Source organism: Notolabrus celidotus, chromosome 22, assembly GCF_009762535.1.
Source record: "Notolabrus celidotus isolate fNotCel1 chromosome 22, fNotCel1.pri, whole genome shotgun sequence".
Lineage (NCBI taxonomy): Eukaryota > Metazoa > Chordata > Actinopteri > Labriformes > Labridae > Notolabrus > Notolabrus celidotus.
Window position 1 is genome coordinate 17,862,977 of NC_048293.1, and position 27,982 is coordinate 17,890,958.

A 27,982-nucleotide genomic window follows, 5' to 3' on the forward strand; every position below is an offset into this window, starting at 1 on the left:
CTGATTTATGTGAGCTTCCTCTTTAACTCAACACAAGAATCTATTCTGCTGTGGATTGTACCAACCTGAGGAATCTTTTTCCGGATGTGAAATGTGTTTGACCATAGACTATATAAAATATGGACGTAGTATCCGTGATGTCACCCATCTGTTTCTGAAGCGCTGTTTTGAGGACAATCGTCGGTGGGAGCCATATTGCTGCTGTCGAGCGATTGTGACGTAAAGAGGCGGAGTTTGAGCCTGCTAACCAACAGCTGCAGTGTTCCCACCTGTCAATCAAGTCAGCTGTGCCTCTCATTGGAAGACTCGTACTCTCAAAAGCTTCGAAATTGCTGCGTTATGAAAAGAATTCACCCCCCTACAGTGTGTGCCGATTGAGAAATGAGCTATCCAGACTACACTCGTCTTTTGAACCAGGCTGTAAACATATTTATTTCTGCTGTTAAGATCGGCTTTTTTGAATTGATGTGTATGTGGTTTCTGCTACTTCCGGAGCCAGCCTCGAGTGGATCCTTGATGAACTGCAGTTTTAGCACTTCCGCATTGGAATCATATTTTTAGACCGAGGTTGTCGCTTGGTTTTGATTGGTGGAAGGGGTGTGACATCAGCTGCATAGCTGCATTTTTTGGCTTCAATGGGGAAGCTTTGTCCGTTCAATATACAGTCACTGGTAGAGAAGGCACTCCATGTTCAGAGGCAATAGTCCTCATTTCATTCATTGTAGGATTGATCCCGGTCCCAACATTTGGTGCAAGTAATCTCCTTGTCTCTCTCGAGCCGTCCTATCAAAAAACAATACAAAGCCCCCAATACATTCACTTAAAGAAACAGGACATGAGAAACTTTGGGAGGAGTGAATATCACTTTAATCCATTTAACAAGAACTAATACATTAAATGAAAGAATGGTGTCATGTAGAATTTAACAAAAGTAAAGAATACTGATTTTAAGAATGTAGTGAGTGAAAATAATGTCGAGAAAAAGAAGTCAGCTTTGTCACAAGTGCATTTAATAGAAAACAAAAGCCTAAACAGAGCAAATGGACAAAAAACAACCATGAAACTACTGAATCTTGATCGGAGTCATCCAGCACAGGAGATCAAACTTTGAGTGACATAGGGTTCTTTTAAAAGGGGGCCTTGAAATATATCTATACTTAATAATATCGTTTCCAAAGACCGTGACTGTTACTATGTCGGTGCTTCACTGTGGTCAGCTCAGCTTAATGTAGTATCAGGTTTCCAGGACTGAACTGAAACTTGCAGGATTATGAGAGATACTTTAAACACGTTGTGATAAGAAAGAAAATAATACAAGGTGTGTTCCTCTCTTTGGGTTTTAAATCATTAAAATTATGCAGTTCAATAACAGTCAGCCTTCATTTCAAACATGAAATGCGTTTTGAAAGGTCGTCAAACAGCCATTGCTTTCAGGAGCCTGAACCCAAGGCAACCTCAGTGCGAAGTCTGTTATCTCTGTGCAACTAATTTCTACAGCATTGCTTTAAGTCTTAGTGGAGTACAGGATAAGTAAAATGTGTGAATGGGCATTTTCTTTATTTTATTTTTTGACTAAATCCCTTGTTTCACAACAATACTGATCAACTTAAACAGTAGCTGAAGTCGTTCTCCATCTGCTGTGGGCTTCACCTTTCAGTTTTTTGTTTAATGGCTGAGGATCATACCAAGAAAAGTTAACAATGTCTTTATGTATAAGCTGCAGTTTATGTTTTTTACAGAAAGCTTCTTTGTTCCCCATCACATGTCAACTTAAGCAGAACAAGATATGAAAAATATGCATCATTTAAAGCATCTGAGATGTAGGACATAGCTCTACAGAATTGCTCACCCTCTTTTAAAGATGGACAAAACACCCTTGAATTCAGAGTTGTGCTATCTTATATTATTCATAATGCCTACTCATACACTTAAAGGTAAAAATGAAGCCACAACATTGGAAATAAGTTGTCCCAAAACCTTTAGAACCTTTTACTCCTCGGCATCCACAAGTAAAATTATTAATGATGTGAAGAAGAAATGACCTGGCTGAAAGATGTCTCAGAAGTTTGCCAAGAAGAAATGATTCCAAACCTACGAACGTGCTGTTGTGGGTCGAGCAGTGGAATTATATCTCATGATAGAGAAACACAAGTCAAATGTAGAGAAAAGACAATCCGTCATTACCTTTCTTTCTTTTTTATCTGTGGTGTTAACATTAGTCTCCTCTCACAGTACACCCATTTCTGTGTGTTTTCACCCTGACACAGGTTAACACTCTTCTTTGTATGCTGAAGATTCTTTCCATCTCATCAAGAGGAAAAAAATAACGAATAAAAAACAGTATACAATAGAAATAGAAGGCGCCATGGTAAAAGGCAATTGCAAACTTGGATTAACTGCATCATGGGTTCTGTAGTCACCCTTTTCCCAACGTCAGAGCCTCAGTTAGTTGGATTAGACTAACTGCTGCCTTTTCTCTGCCATTATTCTCTTCTCTAAAGCCCGTCAGCGAACTAACCAGGGGGAACGCGTCAGCCTTCTGACTGTCCTTATGTCCGCGTGTGCAAAAGGTTAGAGGAAGGAGCAAAGCCACCCCTGTGTGGGGTTGCCAATCCAGGCAGCTGGTAAACGACACAGGCAAACCTTTCACAGCTTCACTGGCTGGGCTTCTGTTGTTGGTCCTGTTCAGTGCTAGTGTCTACAGAGCCTGCAAGACAGAAGATGCATCTTTATTACTTCATGTATTTCATTAACTCCTTTGATAGCCTTTTATTTCATAAAACTTCAGGGAACATTCTGCACTACATTTATTCCGAATGTAAGCTGTACTTACTCGACCCACCTGTTGATTTCGGGTCTGGTTGTTGAGGAATGGTTGACTGAGCTTGTTGCTGTTGGCTGAAAAGACCACAGACAGATTTTAGCATCAGAAGGACTGATTCATTCTCTGTTTAACCAAAGAGGTAGGTTCAACATAATGTAAAGTAGACTTAAATAGGCCATTAATATCAGTGTAATAAAACAGCAACAACAAAAATGTTTAAAAAATGCGCTTTACTGACTCTGATCAATGCTGTCTTAAAATTTCAACCACATAATAGAACATTGCTTATGAGTGATTAAAGTGATCAGTAAAACCCACCGGTCAAAATAAGCTTGTCTTCTCCTCCGCAGCTCTTCTGCTGTGAGGGTCTCATTCTGGCCTTCTTTTTGTCCTCCAGAAGTGCTTCCTGATTTCACGTTTCCCATTTCAGACTCTGATGACTTGTTGCTCATCACTGCTCCTGTAATATTGATAAAAGAGGACTCAATTTTCAGTATTGATATTTGCAAAAAAAAGTACAGTTTTTGAATCAACCCTCAAAGCTAGATGATCGTTAGTAGGAGTTCATGAGTTTAAGCCCCCTGTGTCCAAAGATTAGTTCCCAGAATCAACCACTGCGCCTTTTTCATTAACATTTTATACTTTTAAAGAAAACCCTGACAAGGAAACAAAAGACATTTTAATGACTTGTTTTTTTTTTTTACCTTGCATGCTGAGCTGTATGGCCCTGCGAAGATCAGCTTCTTCATCTTCGACATCTATGTCCTGTCTGCTGAGAGCCAGCGCTCTCTTCAGCTCATCATCGTCATCCACAACCTCATCCTCTGGAGGAAAGCCCACCTCTGCTTGGCTCAGAGCTGCTGACCTCCTGCTCACAGAAAAATGCTTCATCAGTTACCAATGCTACGTTTTTAGCAACTGAAAAATCCAACAAAACCACACTTTTTTTTTGGTGTAATGTTTAAGTTCTCATTCTACTATAAGATTAGAAACAGTAATATGCACCCTGCACTTGTCTGGGCCTCTTCCTCTCCAATAAGCCTCGGCCTCTGCTGCTGCTGCACTCTCATGATCCTTAGGATCTGCTCTGCTTCACACTCAGGAAGGTTCCCTCGGATCACAAATATGGAATAACCTGCATAAAAACAACATTTATTACTCTATCATCATTGCAACATCTAAAAAAAATTGTAAATAAGACAAGAGTAGAGTTTACAATACCTTCTTGCTGTAGCTGTGCAAGGAAAAGGGCTAAATAGGTGTCTGATATCAACTCTGGTCCAGTCAACAGTGAATTCAGATTAAACCACTGCAATGAAAACAATAACAGTGTTTACATAGAATCAAGCTGTGTTTAACTTTTTATGAAAGCAAGAGTCTCATACCTGCTGGCCAAGTTTGCGTATAGTAAACCAGTGCTCCTTGTAGTTGCAAATAAAGGCTTTCTCATTTCTGGAACAAAAGAAAAGAAACAAGGAATAGTTTTCATCATTAGCTTCAACTATAAGGCAGCCATGTTTGATGTAGTAATAAAACACAGTTTCAAAGAATCTTTACATTGGATTAATCATCAGGCTCTGATACTCCCGGCTGTTGAAGAGGATTAACTCCAGGCCCCACACTCTTAGAGCATTGCTAATTACCTGAGAGAATAAGACAATAGAATAGGAAATGTATGTAATTAACTTTTTATATTTTTTAACCTATCATTGGACTAAAATACAAAGCTAAGCGAATGACTTAAACTCACTTGTATTGAAAAGAACCCGCTGTCATCCATGTTTCCAGATGGTTGCTGGAGACACATGCACAGAACATACATCATCTGTTCAGTGATAGCATTTATGAATCAGCTTCTACTTTATAAGAAAAATCTACGTTGCCTCACCTGTAAGAAGGTCCTGTACTCCTCACTGCCCATCCCTCCTTCAGCCATCCTCATCCTCTCCTCTTCATCAAGCTGATGAGCGATGGAGGACAGATCCACAGGAGTGAAATACTCACCCTGCAGGAGGTTGTTAAGACAGTGTTGGGCACATAGAGAGCCCTCTTGCTACAAATAAAGCATAAGTTATTGATAAGTGACACTTCTAAAGTAACAGCACAATGAACCCACTGCTCTTAACAATATAGATGGTACCATGGCCACAGAATCGGCTTATACAGAAGTGGTTTGTTTTGGTCTGCACACGGTAACAGTCATACTCCAGACAGCTAGCTTAATACTCGTTTAGAAGAACAAATAGCTATTTTAAGTTAGTTAATTACCTCACCTGATAAAAATAACATGCCTTCGACTGTTAACTAGCTTTCTATTGTTACTTAAGACTTACAGGAAACTTTTCATAACATTTGACTAGCAGGTGCAGTTAGCATTTTAGCTGTCTGGACAACAATACTCCCAAACACAAGCGCAAATCTCTGAACGGCGACCAGAAAGCGCCTGAAAACAAATCACCGCCTAACGCAGCAAGGCTCCTCGAATAAACACCAACAACAACTTACAGCTAATTATTTATCATTGAACGTTTTAACTTACTTTCTCGTGAAATATAGAATCCATATTCTGCTTTCTGTCAAACATTCAACTCTGACCTCTGGCCCCGTTGCATTCATCACTACAGAAAGGAGGGACGATTTGGAACAGCGCCCTCTAGTGGTTGGCGGCCTTCACCAGTATCAGAATCAGAATCAGAATCAGCTTTATTGGCCAGGTATGCTTGAACGAACACACAAGGAATTTGACTTGGTAAACTGTGCTCTCTTTGTACAAGGCATAAGAATAAGACATACAAATAAAAAAAAAAAATAATAACAATAACATCAGCTATAAATACAAAAGAACAACAAATAGGCATGACTAATATGTACAGGCTAAAATCATTTGTTTATTAGTTTATTTGACAGGGGCCATGCAAAACAAAAAACTGTCAAGCCAGAGTTAGCTATAAGCTAATTTTCATCTGTGGTCCCTGGGCAGGAAGATGTAAACAAATGTACAATATAAATGATAAAAAAAACATACTAGCATTTAAAACAATACATAGGCTACTCAACACAGTCCATCACTAATAACGACACATTGAAAATCACATTTCATTGTCTCTAAATTGATGCATTCAGATGATCACATAATTGTTTTTCCTTGAGCCATAATTTCACTTTACTTTTAAAAACACTGAGGCTTGTACAGTCTCTTACGTTGGTAGGAATTGAGTTCCATTTTCCTGCTGCTCTGACTGAAAATGCAGACTGTCCAAATGCCGTCTGCCTAAGTTTAGCTGAACAGTCTCCTCTAGCTGATGCCCTGGTCTCCCTAAGATTGTTCCTGCAGAGTAACACACATTGTTTAAGTGGTGGTGGGGCCTGATCATGAATTAATTTATACATCAGACATATATCTGCATAACAAAAAAAAACAGTCAAGGGTCATTAAGTTATATTTCGTAATGATTGCAGAATATGATAATAGTGCAGTGGTGAGTAGCAGAGGCAGTTTTTACATAATAAAAAATAGTAGTTAAAAAATAAAATATATAGAAATCTGGAATTCTGCTTGGAGAATTGTTGCACTGTATATTTACATGTATATTTACAGAGAGTATTTATCTGACAGGTATGACACTGTTATGGTTTAGTGTTCATCAGAGTGACAGCCTGGGGGAAGAAACTGTTCTTATGGCGGGTTGTTTTGCTGCACAGTGATCTGTAGTGCCTGCCGGAGGGGAGGAGTTTGAAGAATTTGTGCCCAGGGTGTGAGGGGTCAGCGGTGATGCTACCTGGCCGTTTCCTGGATGGGGGGTAGGTCGACACTGATGATTTTTTCTGCAGTCCTTATAGTGTGTAAATATTATTATTTAGCTTTTTTTGTGTGTAATTTCCCTTTAACTATAACTGGTCATTTTGTCTTGGTTTTATTAGTCTTACATTTTATTTCTCTGAGGACCCGGACTCTGGTGTTGAGAATCCTTTAATAGTTCTCATCCACCAAATTTGGATGTACTTGCCAAATTTGACCATCATGTAATAGGACTCATAGGCAGCCAGCAGAGGGCAGGTTTGGCAGAAGTATTTGTCAACAAAATGCTTATTTTTACCAGAGGCGTATCTGTAAACCTGTAACTGAAACAAAACAAAACACAAAATAGCTACAGATGTCTCTCTGCACAAAGTGTGACAACATTTCCCTGTTCCTGAATCAGGTTCTAGCAGTGTCGCAAAATGTTTTCGATTACAAGGGGAACGGTCTCCTAGTGACACCTCCTCCTTTACGGCAAATGGAATATGGCGGAGGGTGAGAAATCCCAAGACGGACTAGAGCTCAGCAAGGTATGAGTTTTAAAGAGGTCTTATAGCTGACAGTGGGTTCAATGAGTGAGGGACTAAACCCTGAAATATAACGTGTTAATTATTTTGTACTACATGTTTCCACTGTCCAGTTAATATCATCAACTTCCCAGGCTAGCATCCGGGGCTAGCTCCTGTGCTAGTTATCCTAATGTTAAAAATATTTCTGCAGAGGCTTTCTTATTCATCGCTGTTATACAGTGAGTAAATGTAGCAGGTATGGAATCATGACAGGTTATATTTGTTATCATAGTCAGGGGAAATATGTTAGCATTCTCCGCAGTGTGTTAATCTCCATCCTTTGGTTATTTGGTGACCGCTTCTGTCCGTCCTGCTGCAGGATATCAAGAGTTCAGTCGAGTTGATCCATTTTCATTATCACCATTGTCCCTCCTGTGTGTGAAACTGTAACTACTGCAAGGTGTTGTTATCAGATTGAAAGTGAAACTGTCCTACTTTGGTATGTTTTCATTACGTAAGACATCCATTAACCAGTGGTGGACAAAGTCCATGTCACCATTACTTAAGTCAGAGTATAGATCCTCCTGGTTAAATATTACCCCAGTACAAGTGAAAGTTGTTCCTTCAAATTATTACTTGAGGTAAAGTACTTGAGTACATGCTTTTAAAAATACCTTTACCTTTAAAATATCTCAAAATGTATATTCACAAAGCATGAGTGCAGCCAAGAATGCATTTGTGTACATTCTGCTACGTTATGTGTATCTAGAAAACATTATTTCATATCTAAAAAGTTTAACATGAAATATAAACAGCAACTAAGTTACTCCAAGCACAGACAAGTTTAAAATGTTCATCTGGAATAAAACAGGTTTGTCATCTACAGACCTCCACATGCTTTCTCAGGTTAGATGGAGATGTTTTGTAGGCTGTGATGAAGTTTGTGTGGTAAACAGATCAGATATTTACAATAATACCAATCATTCTTTATTTCAAAAACCTCAAACTTGGGCTTGAAATATAGCTGTGGTGCTCAGGTAGAGAATCATCATCCTTCTCAGCCATAGCCATCATAACCATGACTAAATGAAGGCACTGATCTGAATCATTTTTGCTCTGCATTAGCGATACACTCAACCAAGGTACGGCTACACCATTTAGACAAATCAAACACAAGTACATGAACAGTTTACGGTCTTTGGGATCTGATTTCAGAAAAGAAAATTCATCAGCTGACTTCAAAGCAAAAGAAGTGAGTAATTAGAGCACTGATAGAAATGTAGTGGAGTCAAAAGTAATAAGTTCCCCCAAAATAATAATACTCAAGTAAAGTACAGATACTGAAAGAATGTACTTAAGTACAGTACTCAAGGAAATGTACTTTGTTACTGTCCACCACTGCGTAAGACATCCATTAACACATGTGGTTACATTGACTTGATCAACTACAACTATCAAAGCAAATAAGTGAAAAGTACTCTTTGCACTGTTTACATAATTAAAACCAGAACTATACGAAGGTAGTGAAGAAGACACCCATCAGCAATGTATCCATTATGAATCTTATTTCTTGGATGCCCTGAATGGAAAAATGCTTGTGGTAAAATAGGTCCTTGTCACTGTAATGAGTAAAGGTTGTTTTTGTCATTCAAAACTTCCATGTGTAAGCTTACACCCTCCCATGGGTGTTGCATGAGACAGATAATTTGTTGGGCTACTGGTTCTACCATTTACATGTAAAGAATGCAATACCTGCCTTGACAGCACATTGTCATTCCAATCCCACATCAATAATGCCACCCGGTCAGCATACTTCCATCTCCGTAACATCTCTTGCATGCGTCCGTCTCTCTCCCTTAACAGTACCGCCATTTTTGTTCACACCCTGGTCACCTCCCGCCTAGATTATTGCAACTCCCTTCTTTTGGTTTACCCGACAAATGCATCCATAAACTTCAACTGGTTCAAAATTCCACTGCCCGCAACATCACCAGAACCCCCTCCACCAGCCCCATCACACTGGTCCTGCAGCAACTCCACTGGCTTCCAATTAAATACTGCATCATTTTTAAGATTCTGCTTCTCACTTTCAAGGCCAACAACAACCAAGCTCCTAAGGACCCCATTGAGCTCCTCCATACAGAAATACCAACCCGTAGTCTCAGGTCCTCCTTTTCCACCCAACTCACCCTCCCCACCTGCTCGCTTGGCCACCATGGGGTCAGACCCATCAGCCGCTCGCCCCCCCGCCTCAGGAACATTCTCCCCCAGGACGTACAAAATTCCACCTCTCCCAACACCTTCTAATCCCGCCTCAAAACACACCTTTTCCATCAAGCCTACTCACTTTAATCTGTCTTTATGGGACTGAAATGACCCCCTTCATTTTTATTAGTATTGTATTGTTATTGTTGTATTTATGTATGTTGTAAGGTGACCTTGAGTGTCCAGAAAGGCGCCTACAAATAATCATACTTTTTAACTCACCTTTAAACTATGAGTTACTAAAGAACAATTAACAATCCTGTTTCGATACCCATGTTCAGACTGACACTCCTGCTCTTCTATTTTTTGTAAATATAATTAATGGGTTGACACTTCGGGCTCGTCTGACAGAAAAAAAAACACCCAGCATGCATTATGGTTCTTCTCATCTGCTGCCAGCCTAAACAGGAAGTATCAAAGTGAAACTGCATCAGTAATTCAGTATATCTCAAGAGGATGCTATGTGGTATATTTCCCACTAAGACCTTCATTTCCATACTGCACACTTATAAAGAGAAACAACAGAAACCTCTGTTTAGTGTTGGTGTCAACAATCAATACAAGAGAAGATTTCTTCCCTTATAATAACTGCGGTGGAAACTGACGTGTGTCATTGCAAAAAACCCTACATCCTCTTCTCTGCTGTTTTGCAGAAATGGCTGCAGGCCGCAGACGGCAGGACGGAGCTGCTCCGCTACCTGAAGGAGCAGGTGCCGAAAATCTTCTGCCTGAAGAAAGAGTCCAGCCCTCAGGAGGAAGAGGAGCTCATGCAGAGTCGACTCCTTCACCCGCTGGAGTGCTTCCTGTTTGGAGAGGACCCTGAGGAGGGTCTGGAGAAGCTCAAGCAGGGCAGCACGTCCTCGCAGCTCTGCGGACGCGTCTTCAAAGAGGGGGAGACTGTTTACTCCTGCAGGTCTGACAAGACACCAATGAATTTTAGTAATAAATAAGTTATTACAGCAAATAATGGATAAATGCTCAATCTACATTTTCTCTAACCATCTGTTTTTTGTGCAGGATGATAAATATCAAGCCCTGGATGAATACAGGATGTTAGACTTCATTAGTTATTTTTAGCGGGAAACATATTGGCTCAGAAGACAATCATTTATTCAATCTTCCCAAATGGCTGTCAAAAATGAAGAAATAATGATAACACTTTCTAAGGCCTTAGTGTTAAGAAGTCTTTGTATAATCTTTGAATTATTTGAAGTATCACTTGTATACATAGAGTATTCCTGTCGTTCTGTCCACCAGTTTTTCTCAGCAGTCTTCTTAAAGATGTCACAAAGCTTTTATGTCAATATGAGACACATTTAAGAACTTACTGGGACGTCTTTGCCTTTTTTTAGCTGTGTATTCCAGTAGCTGTTTTCTTAATATATTACTGTCATCATGTTCTCATAAGTAAGGACAGCTGGCAGCTTGATTAACCAGTGCTTAAGTACTACAATCTTAAGTCACTGAAAACAAGTAACTCATTGATAGAGTAACAAGTGTGTGCTTGCTTTTGACTGAAACAGATCCTGTGGTTCTGTACTCAGTGTTTAGTGCAGCCAATGACGCTGACAGGTCATCAAGTTAACCATGCAGATGTTTGCATAAAGTGTATAATCTTAGTTAACACATAAGAAGTCATTGAATGAATGAATCTAGTGACATGTCTTTGAATAATTTACTTTCTTGATTTTCTTTTTCCTGAACTGAGTAATGAACTCTATTCTTCTTATTGCAGGGATTGCGCCATAGATCCCACATGTGTCCTGTGCATGGACTGCTTCCAGGATAGCGTGCACAAGAGCCATCGCTACAAGGTTAGTGTTTATATGAATGGATTTGGAAAGTCCAACTTAACTGTATTCTGTCAGTATGTCAATCAGTCACATAGATGCACTGGTGGTTGGGGCCCTGTTGTTCTAGCGGTCTACCATAGACTGTTTAAAAAATGGACGTAGTATCCGTGGCGTCACCCATCTGTTTTTGAAGCGCTGTCTTGAGGCCAATCGTTGGCGGGAGCCATATTGGAAATGTTGAACTCAACATGACTGCTGTCGAGCGAGTGTGACGTAAAGAGGCAGACTTTGAGCCTCCTCGCTAACAGCTACAGTGTTCCCGCCTGTCAATCAAGTCAGCTGTGCCTCTCGGAATGGAAAACTGCTAATCTTAAAGGGATATTTCAGTTACATTTCACTAGTGCTCCTGCTAGCCACAATGAGTGCCGGTGAGCTCTTCCCTTTTAATGAGAACATTCCCAGATGACCAACAGGCAAGCTAGGCTACAATTCTCTGTGGACGGTGACACCTCTTTAGCGTAATTCTTCTAAAGTTAAGAAAATATGGTCCAGGCACTCATCACGGTGCAAATGCATGCACCAGTAGAAAAAATTGGAGCTATTAAGTTTGCCGTCAGAAACCCCCTTTGTTTTGGCACTATTTTCGGACGCACCTCACAGACCGGTGTTCTTCCGCTGCATGAGCACGGATACACGCTGATCAGCTGTTTGGATCAACAAGCACGTAGCAGGATCAAGTAGTGGTATCGGTCTTTAGAGTGAATTCAAGTCACTTTTCTGCAAATTTAAAAGATGGTACGATCTTTTCTTTATCCCGGGCTAGCAGGAGCACTAGTGTAACTCATACAACCCCACTTCAAAGAAACAGAAATAGCCCTTTAATATCCTCGAAATTGTTGCGTTATGAAACCCCCCCCCCCCCCCCCCGTACAGTGTGTGCCAATCTAGAAATGAGCTATCCAGACTAAACTTGTTTTATATACCAGGCTGTAAACACGTTTATTTCTGCTATTTTTTGAATTAGTGTGGTTTCCTGGTTTACTTCTGGAGCCAGCCTCAAGCGGATCCTCGATGAACTGCAGTTTGCAGCACTTCCGCATTGGCTTCATATTTTTGCCGCTTGCGGTCTTAGCATGCCCCATATACAGAGGCTACAGTCCTCGTAGCAGCAGTCCCAGGATCGATTCCTGACCATTAGCTACATGTCTTCCCAGCCTCTCTGCTTCCCACATTTCCTGGTAGCTCCAACTTTCCTATCCATTAAAGGCAAAAATGCCAAAAGAAACCATAACTAAATAAAAAAATAAATGATAAAAAAAACAATCAGCCACTGTCATTTTGGAAAAACAACATTTGGTGAAAAGTGTCTGTCTACATCAGATCTATGGTTGATGTCTTCCAAAAAGCCATATGAGTTAATCAGAATCAGAATCAGAATCAGCTTTATTCGCCAAGTATGCTTGAACACACAAGGAATTTGACTTTAAAGTTTCCCTTTTATGTTAGATTCCCACGTTGGCTTAATAATGACTCCAAACTTAAAGAAGTCGTGATCTTGACTGATACAGTGTTTATATAATAACTGTACTTAGTGTGTCCATTACCATGTAACTACATCTCTCCCTCTGTGACTTACACTATGTGTTTTTCTTTCCCCCAGATGCACGCATCATCAGGCGGGGGCTTCTGTGATTGTGGGGACGTTGAAGCCTGGAAGATCGGCCCCTGTTGCTCCAAACATGACCCAGGGGCAGCCACTGCCATGGTAACGGTGAGTTACATAATAGAGCGGAAAAAGGGACGTGGGAGGGGTGTGCGTGTCCCATTCTGTGTCAGTGAACCCCAGAATGCTTATTTTCCCATCTTAATCCTGGCTGATGCTCTCTTGGCTGTGACTTTGGCTCCGGAAACGAGAAAGAAAAGCACTTTGTTGACCTGAAACAACAGAGAAAATGTATAACTAGGTTAAAAAGCTTGGAGGGTGATTGAGTGTGTAAAAGCTGGTGGAAAACAGTTGCTTTAATCCCGCTAAATAGTGCAGAGGTGCTGCTGGGACACATTTTGCTGATTGATCCTGTTCAGCACTTGTTTGTCAGGCCTTTCTTTGCTGATCACTGTGATTCTCTGATAGGATCGTGCTCAGGGGCTTTGAGCGAATGCACATCTCGACAGCTTTGTGCCTGTTTTCCGTAAACAGCAGGTGCTTCTGTTAACAGAGACATCAGCAGACCCTGTCTGTGAGGCTGCTTTATGTTTTCTGCACCAGCTTCCAAACTGTGACCACACATAAACCTCCACACTAAGCATCAAAAAACACATAACAATGTTTCCTGTTGTTTAGCCTCTTGAAGATTCCAGCGCTTTTTCTCACACAGCAGTGTGACGTAGACGCTGCTGTAAACACACAGACATGCTGTTTGTTTTGTTTGTGTGTTAAATATCTGACATTTGTATGAAAAATATGAAGCTGCTTTGAGGAATGTTTGCTCTCAGGCTGCTTGCTTTTCGAAATTAATATCAAATTCCCTGCTTAGCTTTCAGGACCAAAATATTTAGACCAGCCCTTTGACATAGTGTACACACTGCTCGTGACACAGGAAATAGAGTATTAGTAAATGTCATTCTAACAGGCTTAGTCATTGTCAGATGAGCTCTGCAAAATAGAGAATCTGATGAATAAAGCAAAATCCTGGAGGATACAAAATTAAAAAAGGTATAAAGTTTACCTGCAGCCATATTTGTATTCTAGATTGCCTGATAAGATGAAATGACACACAGTTTGTCGTCACTACATCACTGTTGACAGGTTAGGAAAGTTGTTCTACAGCACTACGGCTTCTCTAAGTTAGTGGACTGTATTTATATACTAGAACTAAATTTATAATATTTTACACCATAAGAGTCTAATGGTGATGTGCAAAGTTACCATAATGTCATTGTTTTATCAACATTTGTTATCATATTTATTTATTTAATTATAAATGTATTTATTTATTTATTTATTTAATTATATGTTGATTCATTTATTGTATTTATGTTATCCTCTTAACTTTAACTGATTTTTAATTTTGCTTTCTACCCTTATTGATTTTCTAAATGTTATTTATTTTATTTTATTTTATTTTTAAGAATCTTGAGTGTGTAAAATATATCTCTGAAACTCTGAAGACAGTTTGTAAAGTCTGACACATTATGACTAAGACACCTGAGAGTGTTGTTGATGTCTGTTCTGTGTGATTCTCTCATGTTCTTCAGGATGAGTGTGGGTTAGAGCCCGAGTTGTACGAGCGTGCTGGGAAGCTGTTCCAGATGCTGCTGCAGTATGTCACAGAATTCCTGGTTTGGGATGAGAACTTGGAGCTGTCAGCCGAACTCCAGCCCAGGTAAAGGCTCATGTGATCACATGCATACACACTTATTTATATATATATATATATAAAAAACTCCACCTCATCCACAAAACACTAGGCAGGGTGTTTGAGACTCAAATACCCATGACATTTGAAGTGCTGTACTTGGGTCATGTTCCGGGTCTGAAAAAGAGGAGTGATACAAAACTGCTGCAAGTGCTTTTAGCAGCTTGTAAAAAAATCAATCACCAGAAGGTGGCTTAAACCAGCAGCACCCACAGTGGATGACTGGAATAATTCTGGAAATATTTCAAATTGAGAAGTTGACTTACTCTCTGAGGAACCGAAAGGACAACTTTTAACAAATTTTGAATAAGTTGATTCAATGTATAACGCCAGTGCGAGCAGATTTTGTATGACTCCACCAACAAGATGTTAACCCTCCCCCTCCTTAAAGAATAAAACATAAATGTAAGCTCCCCTAGTACTTATGTAAATAGTTATATATCTGATGGTTTGTGTAAGGGATGTATGCAGGAAAGTGAGTGTTGATTACTGACGGAAGAGGTGAAGACTACTGTATATGTACTGTATGTGTTTAGATGTTAAGAGTATAAATGGATGCATTCACCTGGAAAGACAATGGAGGACAGAGACATTTCAGGACTGAGTGGGTATCTGGACATACTACTTCTTTCTATGCATACGCAAAGAAAAGACTGGAAAAAGGATAAATTCAAATATCTAAGTGTTATAAATTTTGTGATGTTACCCTGTCCAAATAAAAATAAAATTACAAAAAAAAGAAACGTTTTCCCTGTGGAAGAAAATAAAGAGTAGTGTTTGCATAAAAAAAAAAGAAAAAAGAAAAACACTCCACCTGACACGGTTATCCATCTTTACAGGACAAAAGAAAACGCATACTACTGCGTCCTGTACAATGATGAGCACCACTCGTACGACCATGTGATCTACACCCTGCAGCGCTCTGTCCAGTGTGATCAGGCTGAAGCACAGACACACACAGCACTTATCGACAAGGAGGTATTGTTGTTCACTCGCATCGTTGCCTTTACAGCACTCTCATTAGGAAGAGGCGCTGATTATCATGCGTTTCCTTAATTCAAACTGTGATACTGCTATAATAACTCTTAACTGTTGCACAGGGCCGACGGGCTGTAAAGAGAGGAACTCTTCTCTCCTGCCAGCAGGCTAAAGATCTCATCAAGGTGAATGAAACACACAGCCTCCACCTCAGTTAGTCTCAGAAATGAATGATGTTTAATCTTGAGCTGTATTTGATTATTAATCTTTTATTGCAGTCAAACTCTGAGCACATTTCGCTTCAGCCACTACGTGTAGAGATCCTTCACTCAGCAGTCATGGCTCATCAAACTTTTGCTCTGCGCCTCGGCAGCTGGTTCCAAAAGATCATCGGATACTCAGGTGCTGTTACATTTGCACCCCCCTCTATGTCATGATCCTCTACCTTTATTAGTAAAACATATCCACACTTATCAAAGTGTTTCCTGTTCCATGCACATGCAAATGGTGTGACCTTGTGTGTGTGTGCCTTGTGTAGTTGGCTTCAGGCAGGCCTTCAGTCAGGTGGCACTGGAGCCAAACGCTGACAGAGAGCGGCCCTGCCTCATCAGCAGACTCATGCTGCATGATGCCAAGATGTACAAAGGCAAGTATAGAACACAGCTGGATTTTCATACAGTTTAATACGACAGAAACATAAACATAACATTCTTTTCTCCCCCAGGAGCTCGCAAGATTGTGCATGAACTGATTTTCTGTAGCATGCTAATGGAGACGGAGTTCAAGAGGCTTTTTGCAATCGAGTTTACAAAGGTAAAAAAAAAGGGAAAGTTTGACTTTTCTGTTTTATACTTCTGTTTTATACTTCCTCCCGTATTTAGACCTGTCCTATATCTTCTCTTTTAGCACTACAAGCAGCTTCAAAAGGATTTCATAAATGATGACCATGATAGGAGCATTTCCATCACTGCTCTGTCAGTACAGATATTCACAGTTCCTACGTTGGTACGTTTTTGCTCTTTGGGCAGTTATTTTGCCGCCGTAAAGGAAGTGTTGCATCTGAAATATTTGTGCTCCTTTATGCATATTTATGCCTGTATTCTTTCATCTCTGTTCCTCTTCTAGGCCAGGCAGCTAATTGAAGAGGGCAATGTCATTAAAGTGATCGTTGATACAGTCATGGAATTGCTGCGTGAGCATCTGGATGACAACAATCGCTTCTACTTCCTCGGATACAACTCAGACAAGTTCTCACGCATCCAGGTCATCTTCCACGACCTCAGGTTGGTAAAGAGCCGACACCTCGAGAATAAGCTTTAAGAAGCAAAACAGAAAAAGAAAAAAGAACATGGTCAAGGCAATCACATCTGCATACTTATACCAAAGCTAATGCTGTATCTAAGATGTTTATTTTGTCCCTTTCAGGTACATTCTGATCAGTAAACCTTCAATATGGACTGTAGAGCTGCGGACAGAGTTCCTAGAGGGGTTCAGAATCTTCCTTGGGCTTCTCAGATCCATGCAGGTAGTGATTATCTCCGTTTATTTATTCAGAAGCTTGTAATAAAAGGGCAACTACTGAATTTTACCTCAACCTGACAAAGCAGATATTTAATGACTCCTGGAACTTCTCTAACTCTCCTGATCAGGGCATGGAGGAGGTGAAGCGCCAGTTTGGACGTCACATTGCGGTGGAGCCAGAATGGGAGGCTGGTTTTTCTCTTCAGATCCAGCTCCGCCACGTCCTCGCCATGTTTCAGGACTGGTGTTCCTCTGATGTGAGTTGTGATGCAAAGTATCCATTGAACAGTGAAGTAAAAGTGAAGTTAACAACAGAGGAGTGAGTTTCTGTGTTCTTCTTTCCCCCCTCAGGAAGAGATCTTGCTGCTCGCATTTAAAGAGTGCCGCACCGTCCTGACGCAGTGCAATAATCAGCCCTTCCACAGAGAAGCTACAGACTACTACATGTGCAAACACATCCTCCATGTTCGCCCATACAAAGTGTCTCAGGAGCCTGTCAGCATACATCTGCCCATTTCCAGGCTGCTGGCTGGTAGGACAACTTATTTTACATGCCTTTTCATTCATTGACATTTTTTGGTCATCTTTAAACTCACTACTCTGCACATTGTGCTCCCCAGGCCTGTATGTGGTTCTGTGCAGAACTGGAGCCATCGAACGCCTGGATAATCTGGTTAGTGACAGAACAGAAAAGATCTTGAAATGTTTTGTAACAACCCTTTTCTTTCCTTATCAGTTTTACAATGTGATTCACAAAGGTTGTAAAATGAAACAGCTAAGTCACTGAAAAAACAAACAAGTTGTTTTATCTTCTTGTTGCAGGAGAGCTATGACTTCACTCAGCTGGCAGAGTATCCTCTGCGCTGCATTGTGCTGGCTGCACAGGTCTCTGCTGAGATGTGGCGGAGGAATGGGCTCTCGTTAGTCAGCCAGGTACATCAAATTCTTAGATTTCTTTATGCCACAGTTTTTATTGTTTTCTCTCTTGTGGTTATTTTTCTTCAATCAGTATGAGACAAGTTGATCAAGTATTGTTCTACATGCTCAGGTCTACTACTATCAGGACGTAAAATGCAGGGACGAGATGTACGATAAGGACATCCTCATGCTTCAGGTCAGTTGAAATCACTCGTATGACCTTCAAACATTCAAAATAGTATTCACAATGTTGTGATTTATAACTAACTCTGAAAATATATTCCAGATAACTGCTTCCAAAATTGACCCCAACCACTTCCTCATGCTGATCTTGTTGAGATTTGAGCTCTTTGATTATTTTAATGGAAACTGTTCAAGCAAAGACCAGGTGAGCAACACCGAAATGAAAATATAAACCACTCAAACTGATCTCAGCATGCCACCAAATACTCAGTATATCATTTCACAGGATGAACTGATCCAGTGGAACCGTCTGACTGAAGAGATGCTGTATCTCCTCATTGTTATCGTTGGTAAATATGCCTCTCTTCTAACTTGAGAAGTGATCAAGATGAGAACAGTATTTGTGTTTGACCGGTGTTGTGTTTCAGGTGAGCGATATGTCCCTGGTATCAGTCATGTGACCAAAGAGGATGTGACGATAAGGGAGGTTATCCACCTGCTGTGCATTGAGCCCATGGCTCACAGTAACCTGGCCAAGGGTCTGCCAGAAAATGTAAGATAATTCATCTTATCTATTAAATGTATTTTTTAGTTTTATGAGGTGTGAATCATTTTAAACTAACTTACCTGTGTCTCTGTAGGAGAGTCACGAAACAGGCCTGGAGTCTGTGATTACCAAAGTTGCCACTTTCAAGTAAGCACACAAAGTGACAGGGCCTGTGAGTTTATCTTGGCAGTTGTTTGGTATTTGGTTTAATCAGTTTCCTCTGCCTCTGTTTTTAGAAAACCGGGTGTTTCAGGTCATGGACTGTATGAAGTGAAAAAAGAGCGTTTGGTAGAATTCAATCCTTTCTTCTACCATTATTCACGATCTCAGCACAGCAAGGTAATGCAGCATCTCAACAGCCGTTCTCCACACCACTTTCCTGCTCATTATTGGCAGAACTTGTGTTAAATGTTCCTCATGTCTTCTTGTTTTAGGCAGAAGAGTCTCAGAAGAAGAGGAGGACTCATGAGAGCAACGATAAAGGTGACCGCCGCCTTATCTCTGCGCAGGGTCTCTGTGCTGCAGCTGCTAATAAATCAGCTCTACTAACAATCCCTCTTGTTTTTTTTTCTCAGCTCTGCGTCCTCCAGTGCCCCCAGACTTCTGCCCAGCGTTCTCCAGCATAGTGCGTCTGCTTTGCTGTGACATCATCATCCACGTCCTAAGGCGGGTCCTGCAGAGAGCTGCAGAGGACCGGTCCACTCATTGGACAGAAGCCATGATCCAGAGGGTAAACAGCGCATTGATTGTTTTTGTGCTTTCTTTACAGAGTGTACCTTTGCCTTTGCCATCACTTACTGAAACCACGTGCAATAACAAATGACATGTTTTTCCACACAGGCCCTTCACCTGATAGGTCAGGCGTTGCTGGAAGAGAGAGCACAGCTTGAGGACAGCTCCGAGGAGGAAGTGACCTTTGATTTCAGCCTTAAGGCCAGAAGTGAGTTGAAGAAATGTTTAGTGTGATGGTAAAATTTGTCATCAAAGATCTGAGAGCTTCAAACAGATTTAGGTTCAGGAATCTTTTGACGTAATGTATTTTCTCTTCTGACAGGAATCGGATCAGAACACGGCAAGTCAGTGTTTCTCTTATTGTCCAAGATCAAGAATGTTCCCTCCCTTGAAGCTCAGAAGGACATGGTCAAATGGGTTCTACAGGTTAGATCTTCGATCCGAATATTTTCCATTTACATTAAAAATCAGTTTCATATTTGTATTCACTTTTTATGGATCCTTTTTCTCTGTTTACTTTTCTTTTCTTTTAGATGTTTGAGATTATCAAGTGCCTTAGGGAGAAGTCCAACCCTTCAGCATCTATGAGCATGGAAACAAGCAAGCCTGAAGAGGTAAAGAACAATTAATGATCATTTAAAACATGTGAATTTACCAGCAAATTGGTGTGACCGCATTATGCTTGATCTATATTAGAGTTCCTGCTGTTGTAAGTTTATAGTGGTCTGTACATAAACTTGCATTCTGTCATGCCCCTCTGTGAAATTAAAGAAACAACAAATCCCTATTTGTATTAGATGGATAGATATACTTTATTTCAGACCCATAGGTCCATATCAGCACAAAAAGAATATTAAAGACTAGAAATAAGTATATATAATACATGTCCAGCAAGGAATAAAAAGGTCACATAACTACAGTTTACACATTCATTTTGATTAAAACATAAAAAGTCATTTGTTCCAATGTTTCCAAAAACAAGAAAAGTGTCACTGAATGTGGGCTGAGTGAGCTCCCTTTAAAATTTCTGAATCAGCTTAGTGACACAAAAATGTATACATTAAATTTCTTATTACAGCACGAAATGTAGGGACATTGTTTGATACAAACATAAACTTGCACTGGTTAATCTTGGTAGTTTAAGGATTGATTCTATATGCATTATTATATGCTGAAGCTTTTTCATTTTCGCTCTACTGTAACTGCACCACAAACAGGCAGTATCAAGAGGAGTAGAGTAAGCTCTAAAAACTCTGTTTTAACATTATCTGTGCGCATTGGAAATTTACGTGCCAGCAGTTCACAACACTGTCGCTGCAAATCATCATCATCACACAAGTCATTTCTGATAATGTGCCCCAGATATTTGACTTTGTCCATTACACTAAGCCCTTGATCAGAGATACAGAAAGAAGGAACATTTTGCTTCTGATCATCCTTGGCTTTAAAAATCATTATAACACTCTTTTTGCTGTTAAACTTGAATTGTATTCAATCAATCAATCAATCTTTATTTGTATAGCGCCAAATCACAACAAAAGTTATCTCAAGACGCTTTTACAAACATAGGAGGTCTATTTTATATTGAAGTCTGACCTTATGATTTGCTCCAGAGTGCTCAGGACAAAGAAAAAGCTGAGCGTAAAAGAAAGGCGGAGGCTGCCAAACTCCACCGGCAGAAGATAATGGCCCAGATGTCTGCAATGCAGAAAAACTTCATCGAGTCAAACAAGATGCTGTATGACAACATGCCAGAGAGCGGGACACAGGGAGAGCCTGTAGCAACAACCGAGAGGTGAGCTGGACCAATCACAAACCATTTTTGGGTGTTTTTAGCTGGCTTAAGCCCAAGATCCAAACAAACAAACAAAAACTATTAATCCTGGTTTGGCTTCGTCCTCTAGCTGTGCCATGGAGCAAAGAGAGCTGTGTGTAGCCATTGGCCCTCACAGAGGCTCCACTCCAGTCGAGAGGGAGGTGCTCACCTGCATTCTCTGTCAGGAAGAGCAAGAAGTGGCGGCCCAGGCCCAGGCCATGGTGCTGACTGCCTGTGTGCAGAGGTCAACAGTGCTGACTCAGTGCAGAGGGAAGAAACTGACTGCCATAGGAGATGGTCAGTCTCTTGTTAATATTAAGTGTTGACAGCCTTCATTTTCAATGGGGGGAAATCTGACTGTGACGCATGTGATGTATGTCTCCATGTATTCATCTCTTAAAGGGACAGCATATCCTCTCTTCATGCCTCCTGAGCTGGCAGTCGGGACCCACACAGGAAGCTGCGGACACGTCATGCACGCCACATGCTGGCAAAAGTGAGTCAATTCAGAGGCACATCCTTTACTTAGTATGTGCCAGCTCTCTCTTATTTACACGTGGTCCTCTAGAAGTATTCTTTTAAAGCTCATTTTGTTTTCATTTTCAGATATTTTGAGGCTGTTCAGAACACAACTAGAAATCGTCTCCACGCTGAACTGATCATCGACCTGGAGAACGGGGAGTACTTGTGCCCCCTCTGCAAGTCTCTGTGCAACACTGTTGTACCCCTCATCCCATTAGAACCACTCGTGTTTAACTAGTAAGTCCAGTTTGTTTCATCAGACTAATCTACATCCAAATGGATAGTAGTTACTGTATTTGAACATGTGATTCCTGTGTGTGACTGAAGTGAGAATGCAGAGATCATTGGGCAGCATTTGACCATGCCTCGCTGGATCCAGATCCTCACCGCCAGGATTAGAGGACTAAAGTCGCTCACTCAGGACAACGGTAAGAAGACACACTGAACTAACATTAATTACACTAATTTAACACTACAGATGATGTTTAAGATAACTGATGGCTCTTTCTTTGTCGTGCAGAATGCAACACAGAAAGCAGTAGTGTTGATGGTGACACAGGGATGTGTGGAGAGGGCCAGCCAGACTTTCGATCCATTCTCAGCTATGGAGTACAGGAACCGTGAGTAAAACTGTTGATTACTTGAGAATTATTGTTTACCATCGTGCAACAGTTTTAAATTCTCTCTGTTTTCAGGAGAAAGCTCTCGGACAGCATCGTCGAGATGCTGGTTGTGTGCGCCACCACAGTCCACAGGGTGGGACTGCAGACGGCACCCAACGAGCTGTGCCCATGTGTGCCCCAAATGGCTTGGAACACATGCGCCTTCACTATCCAGGCCATAGGTACAGGACGATTTGGTGCTTCATGTTACTCTGTCTAGTCACTTTTATTTTGTTTGTGTCGTTCTCAAAATTTGTTCTCACCTCTTTACAGAAAACATACTGCAGGAGGAGGACAAGCCGCTCTTTGGGTCCTTACAGAACCGACAGGTTTGATGCCACATAATGACTGATGAAGAGATGTCACAGAATGCATTTAATGGTTAATGGATGATTTGGCTGGTTTGTGATAAGCTTTCCTGTTTTAGCTCGCAGGTCTGAAGGCCATTGTGCAGTTTTCAGCAGCTCAGAGAATTAAGAGCTCCCAGGCTGTCATTCAAAGGCACTTCACGGGCATGCTGGGAGGTATGAGGCCATCTGAGAATACATCATAATCGTCTTTCTAAAGGATTCAATGATATGGTTTATATGTGTGTTAATAAGGGTTATCTTTTTGCGTTTTTGTCATTTCTTAGTTTTACTACCAGCCCTGAGCAGAAGGAACACCCCTTCTCTGCTGGAGGTGGACTTCTTCCATCTTCTGGTGGGTTTTCAATACAGGGAATAGCTCTGCAACAGACTTATGGACTCAAACTCCTTTAATCCTTAACACACTAAAAGTTCTGTCCAATTAGCACCAATAATTAAATCACTGATATCATATTTGCATGAAGAAAATCACATTTTTGAAAATTAAATTGAAGATAAATTTTGTTTTTTAAACACATTCTTCAAAATGGTATCCTGTAGTATGCTGTGTTTGCATTAAGATGCTGTAATTTACATTTCTGTTAGTAGAACTTTGTATGTGTTTTTTCAGGTGGGATTGGTGTTGTCTATTCCTTCACTGTACCAAGAGGAGGCCGTAGACTTACAGCCATCTGCGGTCAGCTCAGCCTACAACCACCTGCATGTTGTTCATCTGGTCACCATGGCTCACATCGTGCAGGTCCTCCTGACCTCTACAGGTATAAACAGCAAAAGAATGAACAACATACTCTGGTCTAACAAACCCACCAATAACTTTAGATTGGATTTCTATACAATCAAATGCATTATTGAGATGAGTAAAATTTGCTGTGTATCTTTTCAAGATTTCCCTGCAGTAGCGGGGGGAGAAGAGACAGAGGAGGCGAGAGCAGCTGTAGAGCTGTGCAATACATTGTCACAACTCACTGGAAGGTATGAGTGTCTAACAACTGATAATGTATTTATCAAGCAAAACTCAAATAAGTGTATTAGTTTGTCATTAGTATGGTTACACAATCACAGACTGTTGGACAGGTGAATTCTTTAACTGTCCTGAAGTTTTTTTAAGTTGTTCAGTAGGATTGTATAAAACTTAAGGTTCATTGATGACTGTCAGACTACAGTTTCTGTTACAGATGCCAAAAAATGCAGCAACAACCATTAGAGGCTAATATATATATGGATAGAGAGTAATAGGGAGTAGATTTCCTCCCTGCATAGTTAACTTTTTAAGATTAATGGTTATGAACAGGTCGTCGTTTATTTGTAAAGGTATGTGTGTTTTATGCTAATTTCCTTAATGTGCCAGTTTGATTTTTGTTTTCAGTCACACTGAAAAGCTCTGAATTTGTCTTGTAAAAAACAACTTCAATTTAACATCTTTAGGGTGCCACCGAATCTGAGTCTCCAAAATTTTAAGCTGCTTTGTGACCATTGACCTTTTTTTTTTTCAAAAAGAATTGTTTGAAACCTGTATTTCTACAAGCCCAATTTAATCCCTTTATCCACAATAACAAGTAACTAGGACATTGGTCACACATGGAACTGAAGAAGCCCTGACAAACATGGGATTTCTTAAGCTCCTGACAAGAAAGAAAAACTTGAATAATGATGGATCCACTAATAAATGCAAACATGATACACTAATCTTAGCGGCTCACTGATTGTATAGATCTTTTTATTTATTTTGATGAACTTGCACAGGTGAAACTTTACTGGTTTGTCGCTGTATAAAACTGTGAAGTAGATTTGACAAGTTATTACCTTACCTCATAATCAAACCTGTTTGTAATTGTTCCAAATGAGACTGCATTCAGCCTTGTTGACAGATTGTTTTGGGTTTTGTCCATCAGGCCAATGCCAGACGTGTCCGGAAGCTCTTTGGCGGAACGAGTGAAGAGAGGAATAGAACCTTTCCTGCGCTCTGCTGCTCTCTTTTTCAATTGCCTTACAGGAGTACATCCTCCAGAGGAGCTCTCTACAGCTGCTGGTGGGTCAAGCTCAGGTGTCATAGCATCATAACACAACACGAAGTGATCAACGCATGAAAGCTGATAGTTTTGGTCTTTTCAGTTACCTCTCAAGGACAGGTGGAGGCACTCTGCAGCTACTTGGCACTACCCTCTAATGTGTTCCAGCTCTTCCAGGAGCACAGAGACTCTGTTACTCCACTGCTACAGAGGTTTGTGTTAGATAATTAGGAAAGATCAATGTATTTATTTTGTGATTGTTCCATATTTACAGGAAAAGTGATTGATTTGATTGTTTTTTGGTCCTCAGGTGGTGTGGAAACCAAGCTGTAACCAAAGCTCTAAAAGGAAAACTGCAGACAGTCAGGTAGAATATGGCCTTTGTTTATTTTTTCCTTCATGCTTCATTTTTGTGATATAAAATGTCTTATAATTATTAAATGGACTCTTTCCCAGATACCCCAGGAGAAGAAATCGTTTGATTGAGCTCCCTGAGGATTACAGCGCTCTCCTCAATCAGGCCAGCCATTTTCAGTGAGTGGGGATTTGAAGTCCTTTCAATCAAAACTTCTCTCTGTTGAATTCATTACAGCAGTTTTAAAAACTTCTCCCTTCTGACATTTTTCAAAAGATGTCCAAAGTCCATGGATGATGAGAGGAAGCATCCGACCCTGTGCCTGTTCTGTGGGGCCATGCTGTGCTCTCAGAGCTCCTGCTGTCTCAGCCCACTGGATGGGGAGGATGTGGGGGCCTGCACTGCCCACGCTGCTACTTGTGGGGCTGGAGTGGGCATGTTCCTCAGGTGTGTCATTATTTCTCAGTTATCATTTTGATTTGTTTCTATTTGAATCATATTTTATTTGAAATATGCTCTATAATGAAACTTGTTTTTTATTGACAGGATAAGAGAGTGTGAAATCGTTCTGATGGCGAGTAAGACTCGAGGAAGCACGTATCCTGCTCCTTACCTGGATGATTATGGGGAGACTGATCCTCATCTTGGGTAAAAATTATTACTCTTTTATATTTACTAAACCATTATTATTTCTGTTCAGACATGCAATATAGACATGTTAATATTGCTTCTCAGCTCAGTCTTCATTTGCTTATAGTTTTTCTGTTCAGGAAATGTCTGTCCCTTAGTATTTAGTACTATATTTCTAGCTTCACTGAATCTGTATCTCTCTTTTCACATACATTCACTGACATGAACATTTAGTCATATGAAATTTGTTGCGAGTCCCTCTTCCCTCTTCAGAAATCACACTCTTGTCTTTTTATTTCTAGAAGGGGCAATCCTCTGCACCTTTGCCCAGAGCGCTACAGGAAGCTGAACCAGCTGTGGCAGCAGCACTGCATCCTGGAGGAAATCGCCCGCAGCCTGGAGGTGGTCAATGTTATGTTTGCCTTCGAGTGGCAGATGTTGTGATGATTGCTACCGCTGTGGAGGCCGAAGGAGCAAAGAGCACAGCCATAGAGCGCAATCTGCTCCGGTGCTCGCACACTCACATACACACATATACACATCAAAACAACAACAATCCTCCTATAATCAAAGGAGACCCGAGTAGCCAATCCTTCCCTGATGAAACCGCAGCTGGAGTCGAGAGAAGTGGGGACAGTTGAAGAGGAGGAATATGAGGAGTAATAGAAGGTGATGGATGATGAGCAAACCCAAGTCGCCTTGTTTTAATTTGATTGTCTGCTGTGAGAATGAGTTTCTCCTAGAGTAATGTTATTTGCAAAGAGGCTCATGCGAATAAAGACAAACATCAGATACACACGAACATGTTTCAGTTATCACTTTATGTTTTTGGTTTCTCTCCTCCTCGGTAATGCTGTGAACTTTCTGCATTCTGTTTTGGTGTCAGAAACTCTGATTTGTAGTAAGTTATAATTGTTGAATTACACTGTTTTGGAGGGTACTTTTTAATTTGAAATGTTTAAGCACAGTCAAGAAACATACACATTTTTGTTCAGCAGAATAAAAACGGTCACATCTATTGTAGCCTGTAATCGTATAATTAGACGTGTGTAATGAAGATAACATTTAAAGAACACACATGACAGATTCAGTATTCAGAGAAAAGTATTTACAGTTATCTACTTCCAAGTTGTCTGACATTTATGGATCTAAGTCTACTATTAGGCCAAACATATTTAATCTGATATCAGCTGTATGTTAATGATTGAAACTTCATGAAGGGACCAGAGGCAGATCATGTTTGCTGATACACTTCACACAATTCAATTTAAGTTAAAAACAAACTGTTTCAATAATGTATTTAAGAAAGAAATGTACTTTTTATTGAAAACATTTCAGGTAGAATCATATATCTTTACACTTATCACATCCATTATTGCTCAGCCTTTTCAGGAAGAACGTGTGAATATGAACTTTCCTCCTTTTTGTGTTGTTTGACAATGCTACATGACTTCCAGGCTGGAAATAAAGACACTAGCCTGAATACAGATGACTGCTCCTGTGTGTCAATTTCACACATTCTTAACTTCTAATGTGTTATAGAATTTTATTTTCCTTTTGCATAATGGACAAAGTCTCATCTATAGCTGCTTACCACAACACAAATGAATGATCCATGAGTAAGAAACCCTGAAGATGATTTCACTTGAGTTCTGATGTTGACACATTTAATTTATCATCACTAGAATAAACGACCCACACATAGTTTCTTCCCACTGCGTAACCTCTGTGGGGTTGATCGAGTACTTCTGATTCTCAAATGAAAGGTGGGAGCCAGGAGAGCTGAGTTCCTTTATCAGGCAGACTTGCACCAAAGCTTATACATTGACACATGGCAAGACAAGGCAGCCTCTTTGTGATGTACTGGTTTGCAGCCCTTTCAAAATAATTACAAACAATAAAACCAGGCCATCACCAGCTCAGAGGGTTAGTGTCCTTTGTTGTCGCTCAGTGCAGCAAAAATGACTGGTGTCTTAATAAGAGCATGGTGGCAATGCTGAGGCACATGAGATCAATCTTAGTCAGTTTTCTTTCTGATCATGTGTTTTCTACCAATGTGAGAGCAAGAATAGAATATATTAACGGAAAGTTTGGCTACCCTTGGTACAACTTTGTTTGAATGCAAATAAAAGATT

The 27,982-nt window shown here is 40.4% G+C and overlaps 2 protein-coding genes across 3 annotated transcripts; one reads left to right on the forward strand and one right to left on the reverse strand.

Moving 5' to 3' along the window:
• Positions 1 to 1,546: 1,546 nt before the first annotated feature.
• Positions 1,547 to 5,487, reverse strand: atxn3 (ataxin 3). 2 transcript variants are annotated; one of them, XM_034675089.1, is made up of 11 exons: positions 5,364 to 5,487; positions 4,713 to 4,877; positions 4,575 to 4,619; positions 4,382 to 4,467; positions 4,210 to 4,276; positions 4,046 to 4,133; positions 3,830 to 3,959; positions 3,529 to 3,692; positions 3,143 to 3,284; positions 2,843 to 2,898; positions 1,547 to 2,707 (listed from the first exon to the last, which is right to left on the reverse strand). In XM_034675089.1, the coding sequence occupies exons 1-11, from the start codon at positions 5,406 to 5,408 to the stop codon at positions 2,655 to 2,657; spliced, it is 1,041 nt and encodes a 346-aa protein (XP_034530980.1). In that variant the 5' UTR covers positions 5,409 to 5,487; the 3' UTR covers positions 1,547 to 2,654. The 2 variants fall into 2 exon arrangements, with proteins under 2 accessions (XP_034530980.1, XP_034530979.1); XM_034675088.1 differs by having other exon boundaries at positions 2,834 to 2,898.
• Positions 5,488 to 7,029: 1,542 nt separating this feature from the next.
• Positions 7,030 to 27,334, forward strand: ubr1 (ubiquitin protein ligase E3 component n-recognin 1). The gene is made up of 47 exons (XM_034674739.1): positions 7,030 to 7,153; positions 10,051 to 10,310; positions 11,133 to 11,211; positions 12,851 to 12,961; positions 14,446 to 14,573; positions 15,446 to 15,584; positions 15,707 to 15,769; positions 15,863 to 15,986; positions 16,123 to 16,230; positions 16,309 to 16,397; positions 16,491 to 16,589; positions 16,710 to 16,867; positions 17,010 to 17,109; positions 17,234 to 17,362; positions 17,457 to 17,637; positions 17,726 to 17,778; positions 17,928 to 18,038; positions 18,154 to 18,219; positions 18,310 to 18,411; positions 18,493 to 18,556; positions 18,635 to 18,759; positions 18,848 to 18,900; positions 18,990 to 19,092; positions 19,188 to 19,236; positions 19,329 to 19,483; positions 19,594 to 19,693; positions 19,808 to 19,911; positions 20,019 to 20,099; positions 21,099 to 21,280; positions 21,390 to 21,598; positions 21,704 to 21,797; positions 21,908 to 22,060; positions 22,151 to 22,251; positions 22,344 to 22,443; positions 22,519 to 22,667; positions 22,759 to 22,814; positions 22,913 to 23,009; positions 23,120 to 23,187; positions 23,464 to 23,611; positions 23,738 to 23,825; positions 24,746 to 24,882; positions 24,966 to 25,074; positions 25,173 to 25,229; positions 25,319 to 25,396; positions 25,494 to 25,664; positions 25,764 to 25,865; positions 26,150 to 27,334. Exons 1-47 carry the CDS (start codon positions 7,109 to 7,111, stop codon positions 26,289 to 26,291), a joined length of 5,220 nt encoding a protein of 1,739 aa, XP_034530630.1. The 5' UTR covers positions 7,030 to 7,108; the 3' UTR covers positions 26,292 to 27,334.
• The last annotated feature ends 648 nt before the right edge of the window (positions 27,335 to 27,982 follow it).